We start from the raw sequence: 15,033 nt of genomic DNA on the forward strand, positions 1-15,033 counted from the left end.
TTCGGACCCACAGAAGGATGGAACGCCCGCAACTAATGCTGAGGAACCCACGCCAAGGGAGGCACCAAAACCGGTTCGAAGGGAACCGGTCACAGAAGTCCCGGCAGAACAGGCAGCACCGGCAAGCCCCGTCACCCAAGAGCCGGATACACAAAGGCCAACCGCCCCAGCCGGCCAAGAACAAGCAGACAAGGGGCGACTAGCCGAAACACACTTAGAGCCAGAACGGCAAAGTGGTTAGCTGGCAGAACCAGAAGCGCAGCTCGACGTAGAAAGGCGGAACCAGCCACCGGCGAGTGAACCCAAGCAAGGGCTGCTAGCTAGAGGATATGTAAGATTCGCCAGACCAAACAAAAGCATGATAAGCCAAAGCAAAATGAAAGTAATCCAGACGAGATATGTTCCTCAAAGCATTAACTCCGATGAACACGAAACCCATATCCACTAAATGAAAGATATGCATGTGCTTGTGTGTGTATATGTGTGTTCTACTACAATCCATGGGCACACAAATGTAACATATCAACAACAACTAGAAAATTAAACGTGAGAACTACCAGAAAATTGAGGGGGGGGAGCCAAAATGGGGGATTAGCTATGTTGACACGAGAACTATCAGAAAATGGGTTGCGGCCAAAATGGTGTGATAATTATGCTCAGTTGAGAACTAACGAGAGAACTACCAGAAATTTGGGGGGCAAAATGGAGGGGACAACTATGTTGAGGTACGAAGTGAGAGCTATCAGAGAATGTTTTTTTTGGGTGGGTGGGGGGGAGCCATAATTGGCGGAATAGCTATATCAGAGAATGTTTTTTTGTATGGGGGAGGGGGGGGTTTTTTTTTAGGGGTGGAAAATAGCCAAAATGGGGGGGCAAATAGTGCATTCCTTATGCTATTGTTCATAAGTGTATCGTCCTCTCACACACATACACACAAATCACATAATGCAGCTTTATCAATACTCACATAGTTAGACCTTAATTAACCCTAGTTAATTACCTAATTATTAACATTACGATTATTCACTTGAAACTAACCGTGTTGTTTGGTAATAATTAGGCAAGACCAATGGTTACTTGGACCAAATTGCATAAACATTTGCCAGACATTTACATATTTGTAACGACAATTTGGACATACTGTAAGCAATATTGTGATTTAGGTCACAAATTTGAAGGATACGCCTATTTAGGTAATGACAATGCTTGAGCATTCATCCAACGTCTATTGGATAGATTGGCATTCCCTACTTGCCAATCATTCACAATAAAAAATCATATGAAATAATTCAAGAATAATAATGAGGGTAATTTTGCATTTTTGTAATTTGTACATGCATACATGTTGACATAAATATACTATGATTCAATGAAAATAACTAAACGAGTGTCAATAATCAACGGGTTATTATTTTCATGTACGCATATATATGTTGGCATGCAATGCATGTGAATCTAGAGTTATCTACTTCAATTAATTAAATTAAAAGAAAGGTGAAATGGGAAAAAAGCGAATGAACCACCCTTATCGCGTAGGCTTATATGTTTTTGTACTTTATATATAATATGTGAAATGGCAACACATATATCCATAAGATAACTTTGTATATAGTCAATCACATAATAAGCATGCCTCGAAATTGTTAAGCCAAATATGATGAATCATACTTCATCAATGTAAAGTTGGTGGAAATGACAACGTCAAGGAATGCAACATATATGATGGCAATGATGGATCGATGATAAGTCCTATAATACATATGCCATGACCTACTCATGTGCTCTTTCTCTTTCTCTCTCTCTCTCTCATGAAATAAGTTGATAGATGTTGTGCAATAGAAGATGGCAATTGACAAATGGTGTGTGCTACGGCTTTACCTCCCAACCATAGGGAATGTTATTACACGGTAAATGTTATTGTTGCCTCTTGAGTCAATGTTGTGGGTTTTAGTTAGTGTGTAAATTTTCTAGTCATTGTTGTCCTTACTATTTCAAATTTCAATACAAGCAATATACTTATACAACACATCACAATTAGATAGGAACCACAGTAAGTGAGGTATTCTACTCGAAGGGTCATTACTATGTTGTCTTGTCCTATGTTTTAGGCTAAGCTATACACATTATGGTCTTTCATCTATATATCACACCAGTTGAAGAACCAACGATATCCAACATGAATAAGAGTTATCAAGAGTTCCTACCCCCTTGCACACACAACATTATGATGTGTGGTTCGCGCCCAACAAAGCGACACCGGGCAATGGCTCCATGACACATTTGGTTATAAACAAACTATGGCATTAGTTAGATTTCATACATATCATGCAATGAAATCGTTGCCTTTAACACTTGATATTATCGAGTACATGTGTGTGTTGAGCATGTTAACCAAACAAAAGGCATAATTTGTGTTGCACGTGTTACTAAGTTGGAATTGGATGATTGAACCCAATATTCTATATCATGACATTCTTTGTCTCTGCTCTCTCAACTTTGATCATCATGTGATTGGTCATATTTAAAATCTTTGGTCATATGTGTTTGAAATCCATTCCCCATACCACAAAAATGGATTACTACATCGAGTGCGTTTGTGTTGTGGGCATGCCTCCAAAATCAAGCCCACAACATTTAAGTGTTGGCATATTTTTCTTCTTATCTTTCTTCTTTGTACAACTACATCATTCGGTGTCATCATTTAACATATAGGTTAATGTTAAATTTGAGGTTTTTACATGAAACCTTATTCAATTTGCCACGCTAATTAATACCGATGCTTAAATATATGGATTTGGTATTAATTAATCATGACGCCAAAAACAAACATTGTCAATAATTTGGAAAATTGATTGACAATTTCCCATCGATATTAGGTGGGCAATCCCCAAATCGTCTCACCATTGTTACAACTTTTATATATTCTAGAATGTATGCTATATGTATATATGTATCTATATGTGGAACGATAGTGTGCATACGTTGTACCAATGCAATGCCAAGTTTAGTTTTGGGGCATCAACATGCGACTTATGCATATATGTTGTGAATTCCTAATGAAACTTACCAACCAACCCACCAATATAACAACGAAACATTAAATGTTTACCAAACTCTATAACATAGAATTACTCTATCCCTCTCGGTCCTCAAAGTGTAACTTACACATTTTATGTCAATATAACCTTTGAATACCGAAGGCATACATGCATGTGAGCAATCATGGAGTGGTGGTAGAAGTCGTAAGTGATCCCAAACTCTACATTCACCTTGCTCATTCTCACGTACCAGGCGGCTAAATTTTGGCTCCACCACCTACTTCTCATAATCTTTCCATACCGGTTTTCTGCCAATTTCTCGTGGGACAAGCTTGTCCACAGATCAAACCAAGCATAGACACAATGTTTTGAAGGCTAGGCCCTAGGGGGTGGCACGAAATGGCTGACCCGATGGCGCTAGGATTCATCGGAGGGAAGCAGGACAAAGATCTGTGGAATATGTCGTGAGTTGGGACATCAAGCGCATACATATTTTTCACATATCTACGAAAGCATGTGTCGTATGGAAAGTTCACTACTCGTAAATTAGTGTTTGGGTTGGCCATTAGACTGACACGTAGTAAATACCGAAGAAGAAGAAGAAGAAGAAGGAAGCCTTTAGTTTCGCTTTTGGAGGGAAATTCAGATTTTAAAAAATCGGATTGCCACATCATCAATCCGGCCCTGAATTACAGGAACCGTCAGATGCAAAGATGGAGAGAACGGTCAGGATCAGCTTTCGATCCCCCCTCTATATATATAAACAAACACACATCTCTCTTTTCATCTTCATCTTCATCTCCATTTTCGTTTCTGTCTCTTTGTCTGCACTGAGAAATAGTATCTGTACCCTTCAAGCTTCACAGTCTTAAAGGATCGCCATGGCAGCAGGTGCAGGAAGAGGCAAGGCCTCCGGCAAGAAGGCCACATCGCGGAGCTCAAAGGCAGGCCTGCAGTTCCCCGTGGGGAGAATTGCCCGCTTCTTGAAGGCTGGGAAATACGCAGAGCGAGTCGGTGCAGGTGCCCCTGTTTACCTTGCCGCCGTGCTCGAATATCTCGCCGCTGAGGTGCACTAAATTTCCTGTTTTCTTACGAAATTATCTTTCTTCCTGAATAAATTGTTGCAACTCTTTTTTCGTTTACCTACTGCTGCTGCCTGAAATTGATCAATGTCAGTTGCTTGGAATCGTTTAATGTCCGTTTCTTGAATTCGTTTTAATCCGAGACATTTTTCTCCTGATTCAATCAAATGTAGGTTCTTGAGCTGGCTGGAAATGCTGCCCGTGATAACAAGAAGAACAGAATCGTTCCCCGTCACATCCAGCTTGCTGTGAGGAACGATGAAGAGCTTAGTAAATTGTTGGGTCAAGTAACCATTGCCAATGGAGGTGTTCTTCCCAATATTCACAATGTTTTGTTACCCACCAAGAAGTCGACTGGAGCGAAATCTGCGTCTGATGACGCCTAGATTTTCTTCTCCCTTGCTTCCTCTAAGGTGTTTCTGAACACCACCATATTTCTTGGGTTCATTTCTCTTTGAAAAACAACAGGGTCTTGGATTGGAGAGGAGTGGCAGCCAGTTCTGAAACCTGTCACGAAATACCTGCCGTGTCACCTCGAATTTATTTTATAACTGAGACGGGCTATCACATTTGTGCCGTGTTGTACAGTACAAGCGTATTCTGCACAAGGGAAATTCTGTGTTTGCTTTCAATTAATAGATTAATATGTCCTTTAATAAGGAAGAGGCATACTTTCATGGGTTCGAGTGTAGAGCAGGAACTGAGTGTAATTAACATGGTTTGATTGCTCTACTTGTGTGTGAGACAATTGTTTATGTTATTCCCTTGAAATAGTGAGGATGAGGCATGGGTCACGATGAAAATATATGACAGAAGGATTCATAGAATTGGCACAGATAGTCACAAAGGATCGAACCCATATTTGGAAAGAATGGTTGTGGAATGGATTGTTGAGGAATGAATGCTATTCTTGTTGATAACTCATTATATATCAAACGTGTTATTTTTGGACTCAAGGTTGTGGGATAGATTATTGAGAAATGAAGAGTATTTTTGTCCCCACATTCCTTTGGATTAATGTTCTCATGCAACCATTTGTACCTTGGGTTTCATGCACGAGACTTGCATTCCTAGTTTTGCTTTTGTGAGGACTTGTGCTTTGATGAGGAGCACATTGATGATTGCAATTGCTTCTGCTTTGATTGGGGCCACTTTGATGGTTGCATCCACTCTTAATTCTTCTCCTACCATAAGAACTAATTGAAGTTAGTTGGTTCTGTCTGTAGTCTGAACACTAGTATGATTCTTATTTCCATTAAAAAAACTGTCTGCTTGTGATTGTTTTGAAGCATTTGGATCTGATTGTAGCTGCCAAAGTTGTTAAGGAAACTATATGCTTTGTGGCTGGCTACTGCATCTAATTTGCCATCTGTGAAGGGAAGTGGAAATGCATTAGTTCCGATGGCTGCATTTAACTTTCGGTAGTCCACACATATCTGAATTTTGTTGTTCTTTTTTGGCACTACCACAATTGGACTTAGCCATGTGGCTTGCTCTACTATTTGAATCAAGCCAACTCTGAGGAGTTTGTTGATCTCCTTCGTCACCTTTGATATGTAGTGTTTTCAAAAGTATCTTCGGCTAGCTTTGCATCCTTGCTTAAGTGGAGTGATGTGGGTAAAATTTAGGATCCCATCCCTTCATATCCTCGTACGACCACACAAAGACATCCTTGTATTCTTTCAATAATTCTATCATGGTTTTCTTCTTCTTCGACACCATTTCCTTCGCTATTTAAACCGGCTTGGGTTTTGAGGTGGAGCCTAGATTCACCTCTTCCAAAGATTGTTTCACTCGGTGGGAGATCTCCATCTCTTGTTCCAGTGCTTCCCGAGCATAACGCAATTCGGCTATTGCTTTCGGGTCCGACTACCATAGTTCTTCCTTCGACTTGGTGTCATTCTTCGACACATACGGGGTGACTAGTTTGACAACGTCGATTTTAAACATGCACCAGTTTTGGATTCTTCTCTAGATATTGGTTGACCTCCTCGTCACCCAAGCCTTCCATCATATTAATACCTTCGGCGTACAACGGGGTTATATCCCCTTCTGTTGCCACTCGGTCTTGAGTCAGCACTCACTTTTGTTTTTCGACATTGGAAACTAATGATGTTTTTCCACCAATTTTGCTTAATATGAGCCATTCGTAGCCATGGTCAGCCCAATAGAAGTGGGTAGGGTTCTCAACCGGAATGGCCGATTTCCGAATGCACTCGTCATCAAGTTGCCTCGCTTATATAACATTGACGCTTGATCCGCCTTGAGTTATGGCACCTGTCACATTTGTGCCCTTTATGATGGCTTTGATTGCCGGAATTTGTTCATTTAACATGATCGGTCCGTGGCTTGGATTCATAAAATTAATTGGGAGTGCCGATGGTTCTTCCTTCTTTACGTATGACAGCCATGGTTTCCTTGAACCTTAGCACTAAATTCAACAACCATGCCAGTGACAACGTTATTTGGTGTAAGGAATGTGGAAGTTGATGTACACAAACAGCTCAACCAAGCAAAATAGTATAACATAGTAGGACAATATGATAGAGAACAGAACTGTTACAACTTGCTCTAAGAGCATATTTTATACAAAGCCCATTATTTCTCTCATAAAGTGAGAGGGCTGACAAGAGCACAATCAACTCATGAATGAGCACTGAATTCTAGTCTAACTAGAACCGACCTAAGTCGACACTAAGGATAATTGAGCTTGACATCTCAACACTCCCCCTCAAGGTCAATTTGACGTAAGCTTTCGGCTCTTCTGGCCTTTATCAGTTTACGACACGATTTGTTTATGACAACACGATTGGAGAACTTGAAGGTATTGCAAGCAATAAATGAATTGATATGGGGATTTACAACACGCATCTCCAATTGTGTTATAGCTCAAATGGTAGAGCCCTCGCTTTGCATGAGAGACTATCCACATATTTGTTTATGACAACACGATTGGAGAGCCTAAAGGTATTGCAAGCAATAAATGAATTGGTATGGGGATTTGCACCACACATCTCCATTTGTGTTGTAACTCAAATTGTAGATCCTCGCTTTGCACTCGAGAGGAAGGGGTATCGATACGCCACAACTCCAGTTTTGTAACCACTACCTTGCATGTCTAACATGTAACATCACAATACATTAGTTTGTTTATAACTTTACGACTCTCCCTAGGTGAGAGGTATAGGGGATCAAAGCCCCGGATCTCTGATTATTTTATGCTAATACCATGCGTCTCCACTCTCTTAGGATAAAGTCACCATCATTAAAGAGGAGTATTGCAACTATGTACTTGAAGTCAAATAGATATGATGAGACTTTTGTATTTTGTTAGATTTTAGAGAAAGGCATTGTACCCAAATGGGAGGATAGATAGTATTTGGAATTTTTAAGTTTCAAGTTTCAAAGGGGACGTAGCTCAAATGGTAGAGCGCTCGCTTAGCATGCAAGAGGTACAGGGATCGATACCTTGCATCTCCAATTGTGTTATTTTGATACCGTGCATCTCCACTCATTTTACTATCTCGGTATTTCTCGAGATCATAAAAGCAACACATAAGATTATGCTCTCTACATCTTTATCATGTAATGATGCTTTAGCCTAACTTGGATGTAGCTCAAATGGTATAGTGCTCACTTTGCATGGGAGAGGCATGGGGATTGATACCCCACATCTCCAATTTTCTTATCTTCATACATTGCATCTCCAATCACCTCACATCTATGGATTTACGTCATTATCTTGATCATGAGATATGCTTTATAGAACCAAATTAAAGAGGATGTGAGAACCATCGACATATTTGTTTATGACAACACGATTGGAGAGCCTGAAGGTATTGCAAGCAATAAATGAATTGGTATGGGGATTTACACCACACATCTCCAATTGTGTTATAGCTCAAATGGTAGAACCCTAGCGTTGCATGCAGCATGAGAGACTATCCCCATATTTGTTTATGACAACACGATTGGAGAACCTGAAGGTATTGCAAGCAATAAATGAATTGATATGGGGATTTACACCACGCATCTCCAATTGTGTTATAACTCAAATGGTAGATCCATCGCTTTGCATGAGAGACTATCCACATATTTGTTTATGACAACACGATTGAAGAGCCTGAAGGTATTGCAAGCAATAAATGAATTGGTATGGGAATTTACACCACACATCTCCAATTGTGTCGTAACTCAAACTGTAGATTCCTCGCTTTTCACTCGAGAGGAACGGGTATCGATACCCCGCAACTCTCGTTTTGTAACCACTAAAATGCATGTCTAACATGTAACATCACAATACATTAGTTTGTTTATGACTTTACGACTCTCCCTAGGTGAGAGGTATAGGGGATCGAGGCCCCGAATCTCCGATTATTTTATGCTAATACCATGCGTCTCCACTCTCTTAGGATAAAGCCACCATCATTAAAGAGGAGTATTGCGACTATGTACTTGAAGTCAAATAGATGTGATGACACTTTCGGCTGTCTTTGGCTCGTAGTTGTTTCGGTCTTTCGGCCCTTGTTTGCTTCGGCGGCCCTTTCTCGGCCTTAAAATCGACCCATTGCAAGTTTTTCCGTTCTTGTAGATATCCGTGTGTACGTGTCAGATCGGCGGGACCACCAAGGGCTTGGACTAGGGAGTCAGAGAGAGAGACTGCCAAGCTTATAGTGGTTGTCCGGCCTGGTCACCGGAGGCCGGATACCGAGCGCATGGGCTCAGGGAAACCGTACGTGACTCAAAACTAGCAACGGGTACCAGAGGTTGAGCACACGGGCTCTGAATCACAAAAGATAACGTAGAACGAGAGAAAACAAAATGACACGCTCCCGGACACCACAATCAAGATGCAAATACCGGCCCAACTCAAAGAGCGTGAAGTAGAGATCACAGGAGGAGCATCCAGATTCAACAACACCAAATAATCATTAAAACAGAGAAAATAAATACAAAGGATGGCCTATTGACCGGGAAGCAGAGCTATGAGCACAATAGAACACGCCGACTGGTGAGCCTTTGGTGGGGAGAACACGGGCTTCCTACGCGAGCAGAGGCCTCACCAACACCTAACAAAATACACAAAGCAGAACACCGAAACTCAGAGAACAGACACTCGACAACACGAACCGGCAACCCCCCCGCACTCCCCTCCCTTGATTTCCTCCCATCACACGCTTTATTTCGCTCTTTTCGAGAGATCTTAAAAGTACCTATTAAACACTCTACCTAGTACTTATAAATACTTTCTATTTACATTCTTTTATACATTAGGCCGAGTTCCTGTGCATACATGCACATCCTTATTGTTACATTGTCGTGGAAATCCGTGCATGCGTGTTGGATAGGATGGGACCACGAGGGTCTTGGACTAGGGAGTAAGAGGAGGAGTAAGAGGAGGGAGAGAAGCTTGGGAGTTCAACCGAGAAGGAAGAGAAAGATTAAGATTCAAGAGAATAAGATCTAAACAAGACAAGATACATTATGGAAAGCACCACACCAATTACAACCGTGACTGTGTAGGTCGAATGTAAACCCTCTAGATGAAACCCTAACTGGATAGGGGAAAAGAAGAAGACGAATAAAACCCCTAAAACGAGATCCTAAAACCCAAAATTCCGAAACCCTAATGGCAACCCAAAGAAACCCAAAAAGTGGAAGCCCCTCAAAAATGGCCCCTCACTCCCTTTTATAGTAGTAAGGGGTGAGGCACATTACATAAAGAAGAGGTCAACCCCCCCTTCTTTCAATGGGGGAATATTTGGCCTTGATCTTAGGAGGAGAGATTGATGGAGCCTTAACTCCCTCTCCTCACACACACACTATGCCCAACACTCACTACACCTGTACTTCATGTACTCTCCCTTTAGTCTACATATGCATGTGCACATAAGTGCACATCATATTTACACTTTATGAATTTTCGTAGTGCACTTTTAACACCTTACATTTACCCTTCCTTTTTTACATTTGTTTCTTTTACAAATCTTCCAAGTGCATGTGCAATGTTGCACATCCCCATTTTATCCATCCCACTTGGTTTTCTCACCATGGCCGAAAATCCTCATGACATCCACCCCCACCAAACCGCACATCCACCGGTGTCGTGAAGATTTTCGGCAATAGTGTGAAAATCCCATAAAACGTACAAAATCGAGTATGAATCATGTAATACAATAATTGTGAAGATAACATTTTTAATATCTAAGTACAAAATGATGGAGGTTTCGAATGCACTTTATTACACGAGAAATGGACAACTAAATGTCAAGATATGAGGGTATAAAGTTTGTGAAAAGAAAAGAGAAAATTGTGAGATATCCCACATAGGCACGACAAATACGACTCTCATCATATATAAGGTGGAGCAAAAGATATTATCTTTGTGTCTATGTGTGGAGCATAGAGAGTTCAAGGTAACTTGAACTTAGAGTGGAGGTGGCTAGCTACTCGTAAAGGGTTTTGGCCAACCAAAACCGGACCGACGATGGAGCCGGTGATCCGACGGCAATCCGATGGCGGCATGCGGCACCGGTATCCGGCGGCGGCATCCGACGTCGGTATCCGGCGAACCGGCGACTAGATAAAATAAATATATAAAAATATATACATATATAAGGAGGGCAAGTATGGATTCGAACCTTGTAGCTCCAAGTTAGGAGTCAAATGGCTTACCATTAAGCCATAATATTTAGTTGAAATTATATTTCTATCATTGTACTTTTACATGTAAATTCTCATCCATGAGTGCTAAAATGAGTGACATGGTTAGCATGCACCACATGTAATACTTAAGCGCCAAATGGCAAACATGCAATTTATGCATGTCTTGTACCCTCACATGCATCATATGCATGAGAGCATCTATAAAAGAGGGAAGGGGGAGGAGAAAAACACGGTTTTTTTTATGAAAATTAAGAAGAAGAAATTCGTTATCAAATTGATCGTGTAATCTCAACTTCTCTCTTTCCCAATCTATCTTAAGTACTTTCTCGCCAAAGCTTGTATCGACTCTAAATCCTTCTGGTCTAGAACCCCGGCGGTTCCGCCTCACGATCCGCGCGTAGTGACGGATCTTCACGACATAATTAAGTGGTGAACCCGACGTGAAAGAGGCGGTAGGAAGGATCAAGTCGAGATTAATACTTGGAGATGGCGTCCTCAAGCAACCAAGCAGGAGAGCTCGAAAGGATGATGCTAATCGTCGAGCAAATGATGAGATCTCGGGACAACGACGCGAGCGTGGAGAAGGCTGTTGATCGTGTCGTAGAGCTCGAGGGCCAATTCGATGGAAGGAACGTTACGAAGTTCCTTGATGCATATAAGAGGGAGATGAATCAAAGGGACGTGTCCGAGGCACGTCAAATCGCAAGCTTCAAGAGAGTTGTCGCCAACAACATCCAAAGACAACATGGTCCGAGTTCGAGAAAACGATACTAGCGGAGTTCGTGACTGAAGACTCAACGAGGATGACTCGACATGCCCTGATGAAGTGGATAGAGAAGAAGAATAAGAAGATGAGCGTCTCGAGGGTGTACGACGAATTCGACCAGATGTTTAGTCGTCTCCCCAATACGGACCAAGTATTGCTTGAAGAGGACAAAACTTTGTACTTCTTGAAGGCCGTGGGCATAAAGGATAGACGGGAGTTGGGGACTCTTCTCGAAGATGATACCCAAGCAAATGGGCTCGTAGTGGACTGGATCGCGGTGAAGCGGGCATGCAATAGGCTCGACAAGCGTCGCCAATGGGTTGATGACACCAACTTGACGGGACCGACTACCACGGAGAAAGCAAGACCGCCGAAAGTAGCTGAGCCGCCAAGACAAAGTAACGTGGAAGAAAAGAAGATTGATGATGACATCATTGAAGAGCTAGCGAAGAAGTTTGAGAAGGTCACTCTAGCCAACATGAATCGTCGGGGCCCTAAAGGAAAAGAACCCTTTAGATGCGTGTGGTGTGATAGCATGGACCACATGAGAAGGGATTGTGCGAGCCTTCGAGAGGCGATTCGACAAAATATCGTATACATAGAGGACAACATGATTTGCTCAAGCGAGACTAGAAGACCCCTACGGGTGAATTTCGGAAGAGGAGGAATGAAGAGATCTATGGAGGATGCCGATGCGACTCACGTGGATGCGATGCACTATGCTGCGTCGGCCGGAATAAGAGTCGGGAAAGACAAGATTGAAGCTGCTAGAGCGGGAGCAAAGTTTTGGACTTCCGTTCTCGAATATGAGAAGAAGGGAAAAATCACATCGAACGAGGTAGAGCTTGCGGACCGAAGCGTGCAAAGCATAACCGGGTGGTCGGATCCGGTGGACGACAACACCATACTCGCAGAGGTGATGTGCGACAACCACGAGGTGTTCGTCAAAGAAAAGAGAAAGAGAATAGAAGAGCAAGGGCCATAAAAAAGACATGAAACAAGGAGCGCGAAAAAGAAGGATGATGCGGAGATGAGTCGACCTTTACAAACGGAGGAACGAGAATCAAGCCGAAAAGGGGAGCCGAGCATATGAGTTGAAGAAACGGTTCGGCCCGTGAAGGTTGGTGTCGAAGACCCCGCTCGGAGGACAAGGACCATACCTACCTATAAGCTAAGGTCGGACATAGAGCAGACGATGGACCTAAAGAAGATTCTCGAAGAACGAGTTCTCGATAGCCACGTAACTTTGTCCTTGAGGGAATTGCTTGGCATTACGAAGAAGGAGTTCCATGACATGATCGTGGACCTTGTAAAGAGAAAGAGACAACAATCGGATGAGGAAGAAGAGAAGCCGCAGAAAGCAAAAAGGAATGCCATAACGATGGCAAGAGACGAAATCGATGAAGATATGGTGGACAGCCACTACACTCGACCTCATTGGGCACGAGCGACAACGGAGACGCCGGTGAAGATTGGGGAGAAGAAAGAGACCGTCGTAGCCTTGATCGACCACGGCTCGGAGATCAACCTCATGTCAACCGACTTCTACAAAAAGGGAAGATGGCCAATCAATACAAACCACGGATGGAAGATTCGCGCGGCAACAAAGTCTACGGAGGACTTGTACGGAGCTTGTCCCAATGTCAAAGTCACGATCGGGGATGTGGAGATGGATCAACACTTCTTCGTACAAGAATCGACATCGCATCCTGTCATCCTAGGGCAACCTTATATCACATCATCTCGGATGGAGACCAAAGTGTTCGATAATGGAGCAGCCTTCGCACGAATAAAGAGTCTTAACAACCAAAGATCGGTCCAATTCCTAACGGTGCGAGCCAATCATGAAAGGAATCGAGATAGTCTCGGAGGCGAATCCTCGGATTTTTAGAGCGGACTATTGAAGCATGGGGCACAAATAGTCCGAGCAATCACACGACCCCACAAGAAAGAAGAGCGCGTGGATTGCAAGGAGAAGCAACATGTGTCACACCTAGTGGCGCATGTAAGCTAGTACTACCCGACAAGAAGCACAAGCGCCGGATACAAGATTTCGAGAAGATGTTGAAAGAAGAGAACATAATAGAAGAAGGAGAGTTCGTGACTCATATTATGGAAGAAGCCTCATTTAACGACACCATCGGCGAAATCGAGGACGTCGTGGACTTGAGCTATCTTCACAACCAACGTGTGATTTCGGTTAACTCCGTCAACATGTACGCTATCATCGATGAATACCGTCGTGGCATCTTGATGAATGAAGCTGACATCAACACGAAATATAAAACAGTGGATAAGAAGATCAAGCCAGTTGCGGTTCCGCTACCGGAAGATAGCTGGCAAAAGATGAAGGAAGTCGCTAATGATCCAAGCTTAAGAGATCTGAAGAAGATAGGTCATGACTTCACCAAAGAGACGAAGGGGAAGCTACAAGTTGGAAAGGAGGATTTCCTTCTCCCTGAAGAGGAGCGAATGTTTCGCGATATGCTTGAGAGACATGGGAAGGCTTTCGCATTCTTCCCACGAGAAATCGGATGCGCCGACCCAAAGGTTATAGAGCCAATGGTGATCTTCACAGTGCCCCATGTGCCTTGGAATTTGAAACCGATACCGGTTCCGAGAGCACACCTTCCGAAGCTGATCGAGCTCTTAAAAGAAAAGGTGAGTATGGGAATTCTAGAACCGTCGAATGCTCCTTATTCCAATAGGTGGTTCACGGTGCCGAAGAAGAATGGATCATTGCGATTCATCCAAGATCTTCAACCCGTCAACAAGGTGACAATTCGAAATGCCGGAATCGGTCCGAGCGTGGACGAATTTGCCGAAGCGTTTGCGGGCCAGTCCATCTACTCCATTGGCGATCTCTACTCCGGATATGACCAATTCCAATTGGCGATCGACAGTCGGGACATTACAACCATGAGGACTCCGATCGGGCTTGTGCGGATGTGTACCTTACCCCAAGGCGCAACGAACTCGGTGGCTCATATGGTGAATGCCATGAATAAAGTCTTGAAGGATTGCATTCCGGAAATCACGATGCCATTCTTGGATGATATTCCGATAAAAGGATGTTCAGATGAGGAGAAAGATGAATCGAAAGATAAGGAAGGTTGTAGAAAGTTCATTGCGGATCATATGAAAGATTGCGAGAAGGTGCTTCAAAGGCTCGAAGATGCGAATTTGACATTTTCGGGAGAAAAATCCGCATTCGGGCAACCGGAGATCTTGGTGGTAGGTCACTTGTGTGGAGCATATGGCCGAAAGCCCTCGCCATCCAAAGTGAATGCAATCCAAGACATGAAAGAAGAATGCGAAAACCAAACGGAGGTTCGAAGGTTCCTTGGAGCGTGCGCGTTTTATCATATATGGATTCCTCACTACGCTCATGTCGCCGAACCGTTATATGGACTACTAAAGAAAAGAATAAAGTTCGAATGGCGAGACGAGCACACAGAGGCGATGCGAAGATTAAAGAAAC

General features: G+C 42.9%; 1 protein-coding gene across 1 annotated transcript; it reads left to right on the top strand.

The window, feature by feature from the left end:
- The first annotated feature begins 3,855 nt into the window (after nucleotides 1–3,855).
- On the top strand, nucleotides 3,856–4,711 carry LOC147857504 (putative histone H2A.3). Its single transcript, XM_087327502.1, has 2 exons — nucleotides 3,856–4,105; nucleotides 4,294–4,711. The coding sequence occupies exons 1-2, from the start codon at nucleotides 3,920–3,922 to the stop codon at nucleotides 4,504–4,506; spliced, it is 399 nt and encodes a 132-aa protein (XP_087183628.1). The 5' UTR covers nucleotides 3,856–3,919; the 3' UTR covers nucleotides 4,507–4,711.
- The last annotated feature ends 10,322 nt before the right edge of the window (nucleotides 4,712–15,033 follow it).

This window comes from Azolla caroliniana, unplaced genomic scaffold (genome assembly GCF_043228905.1).
Source record: "Azolla caroliniana isolate FFs.n. ecotype wild unplaced genomic scaffold, voAzoCaro1.0.p SCAF_11, whole genome shotgun sequence".
Lineage (NCBI taxonomy): Eukaryota > Viridiplantae > Streptophyta > Polypodiopsida > Salviniales > Salviniaceae > Azolla > Azolla caroliniana.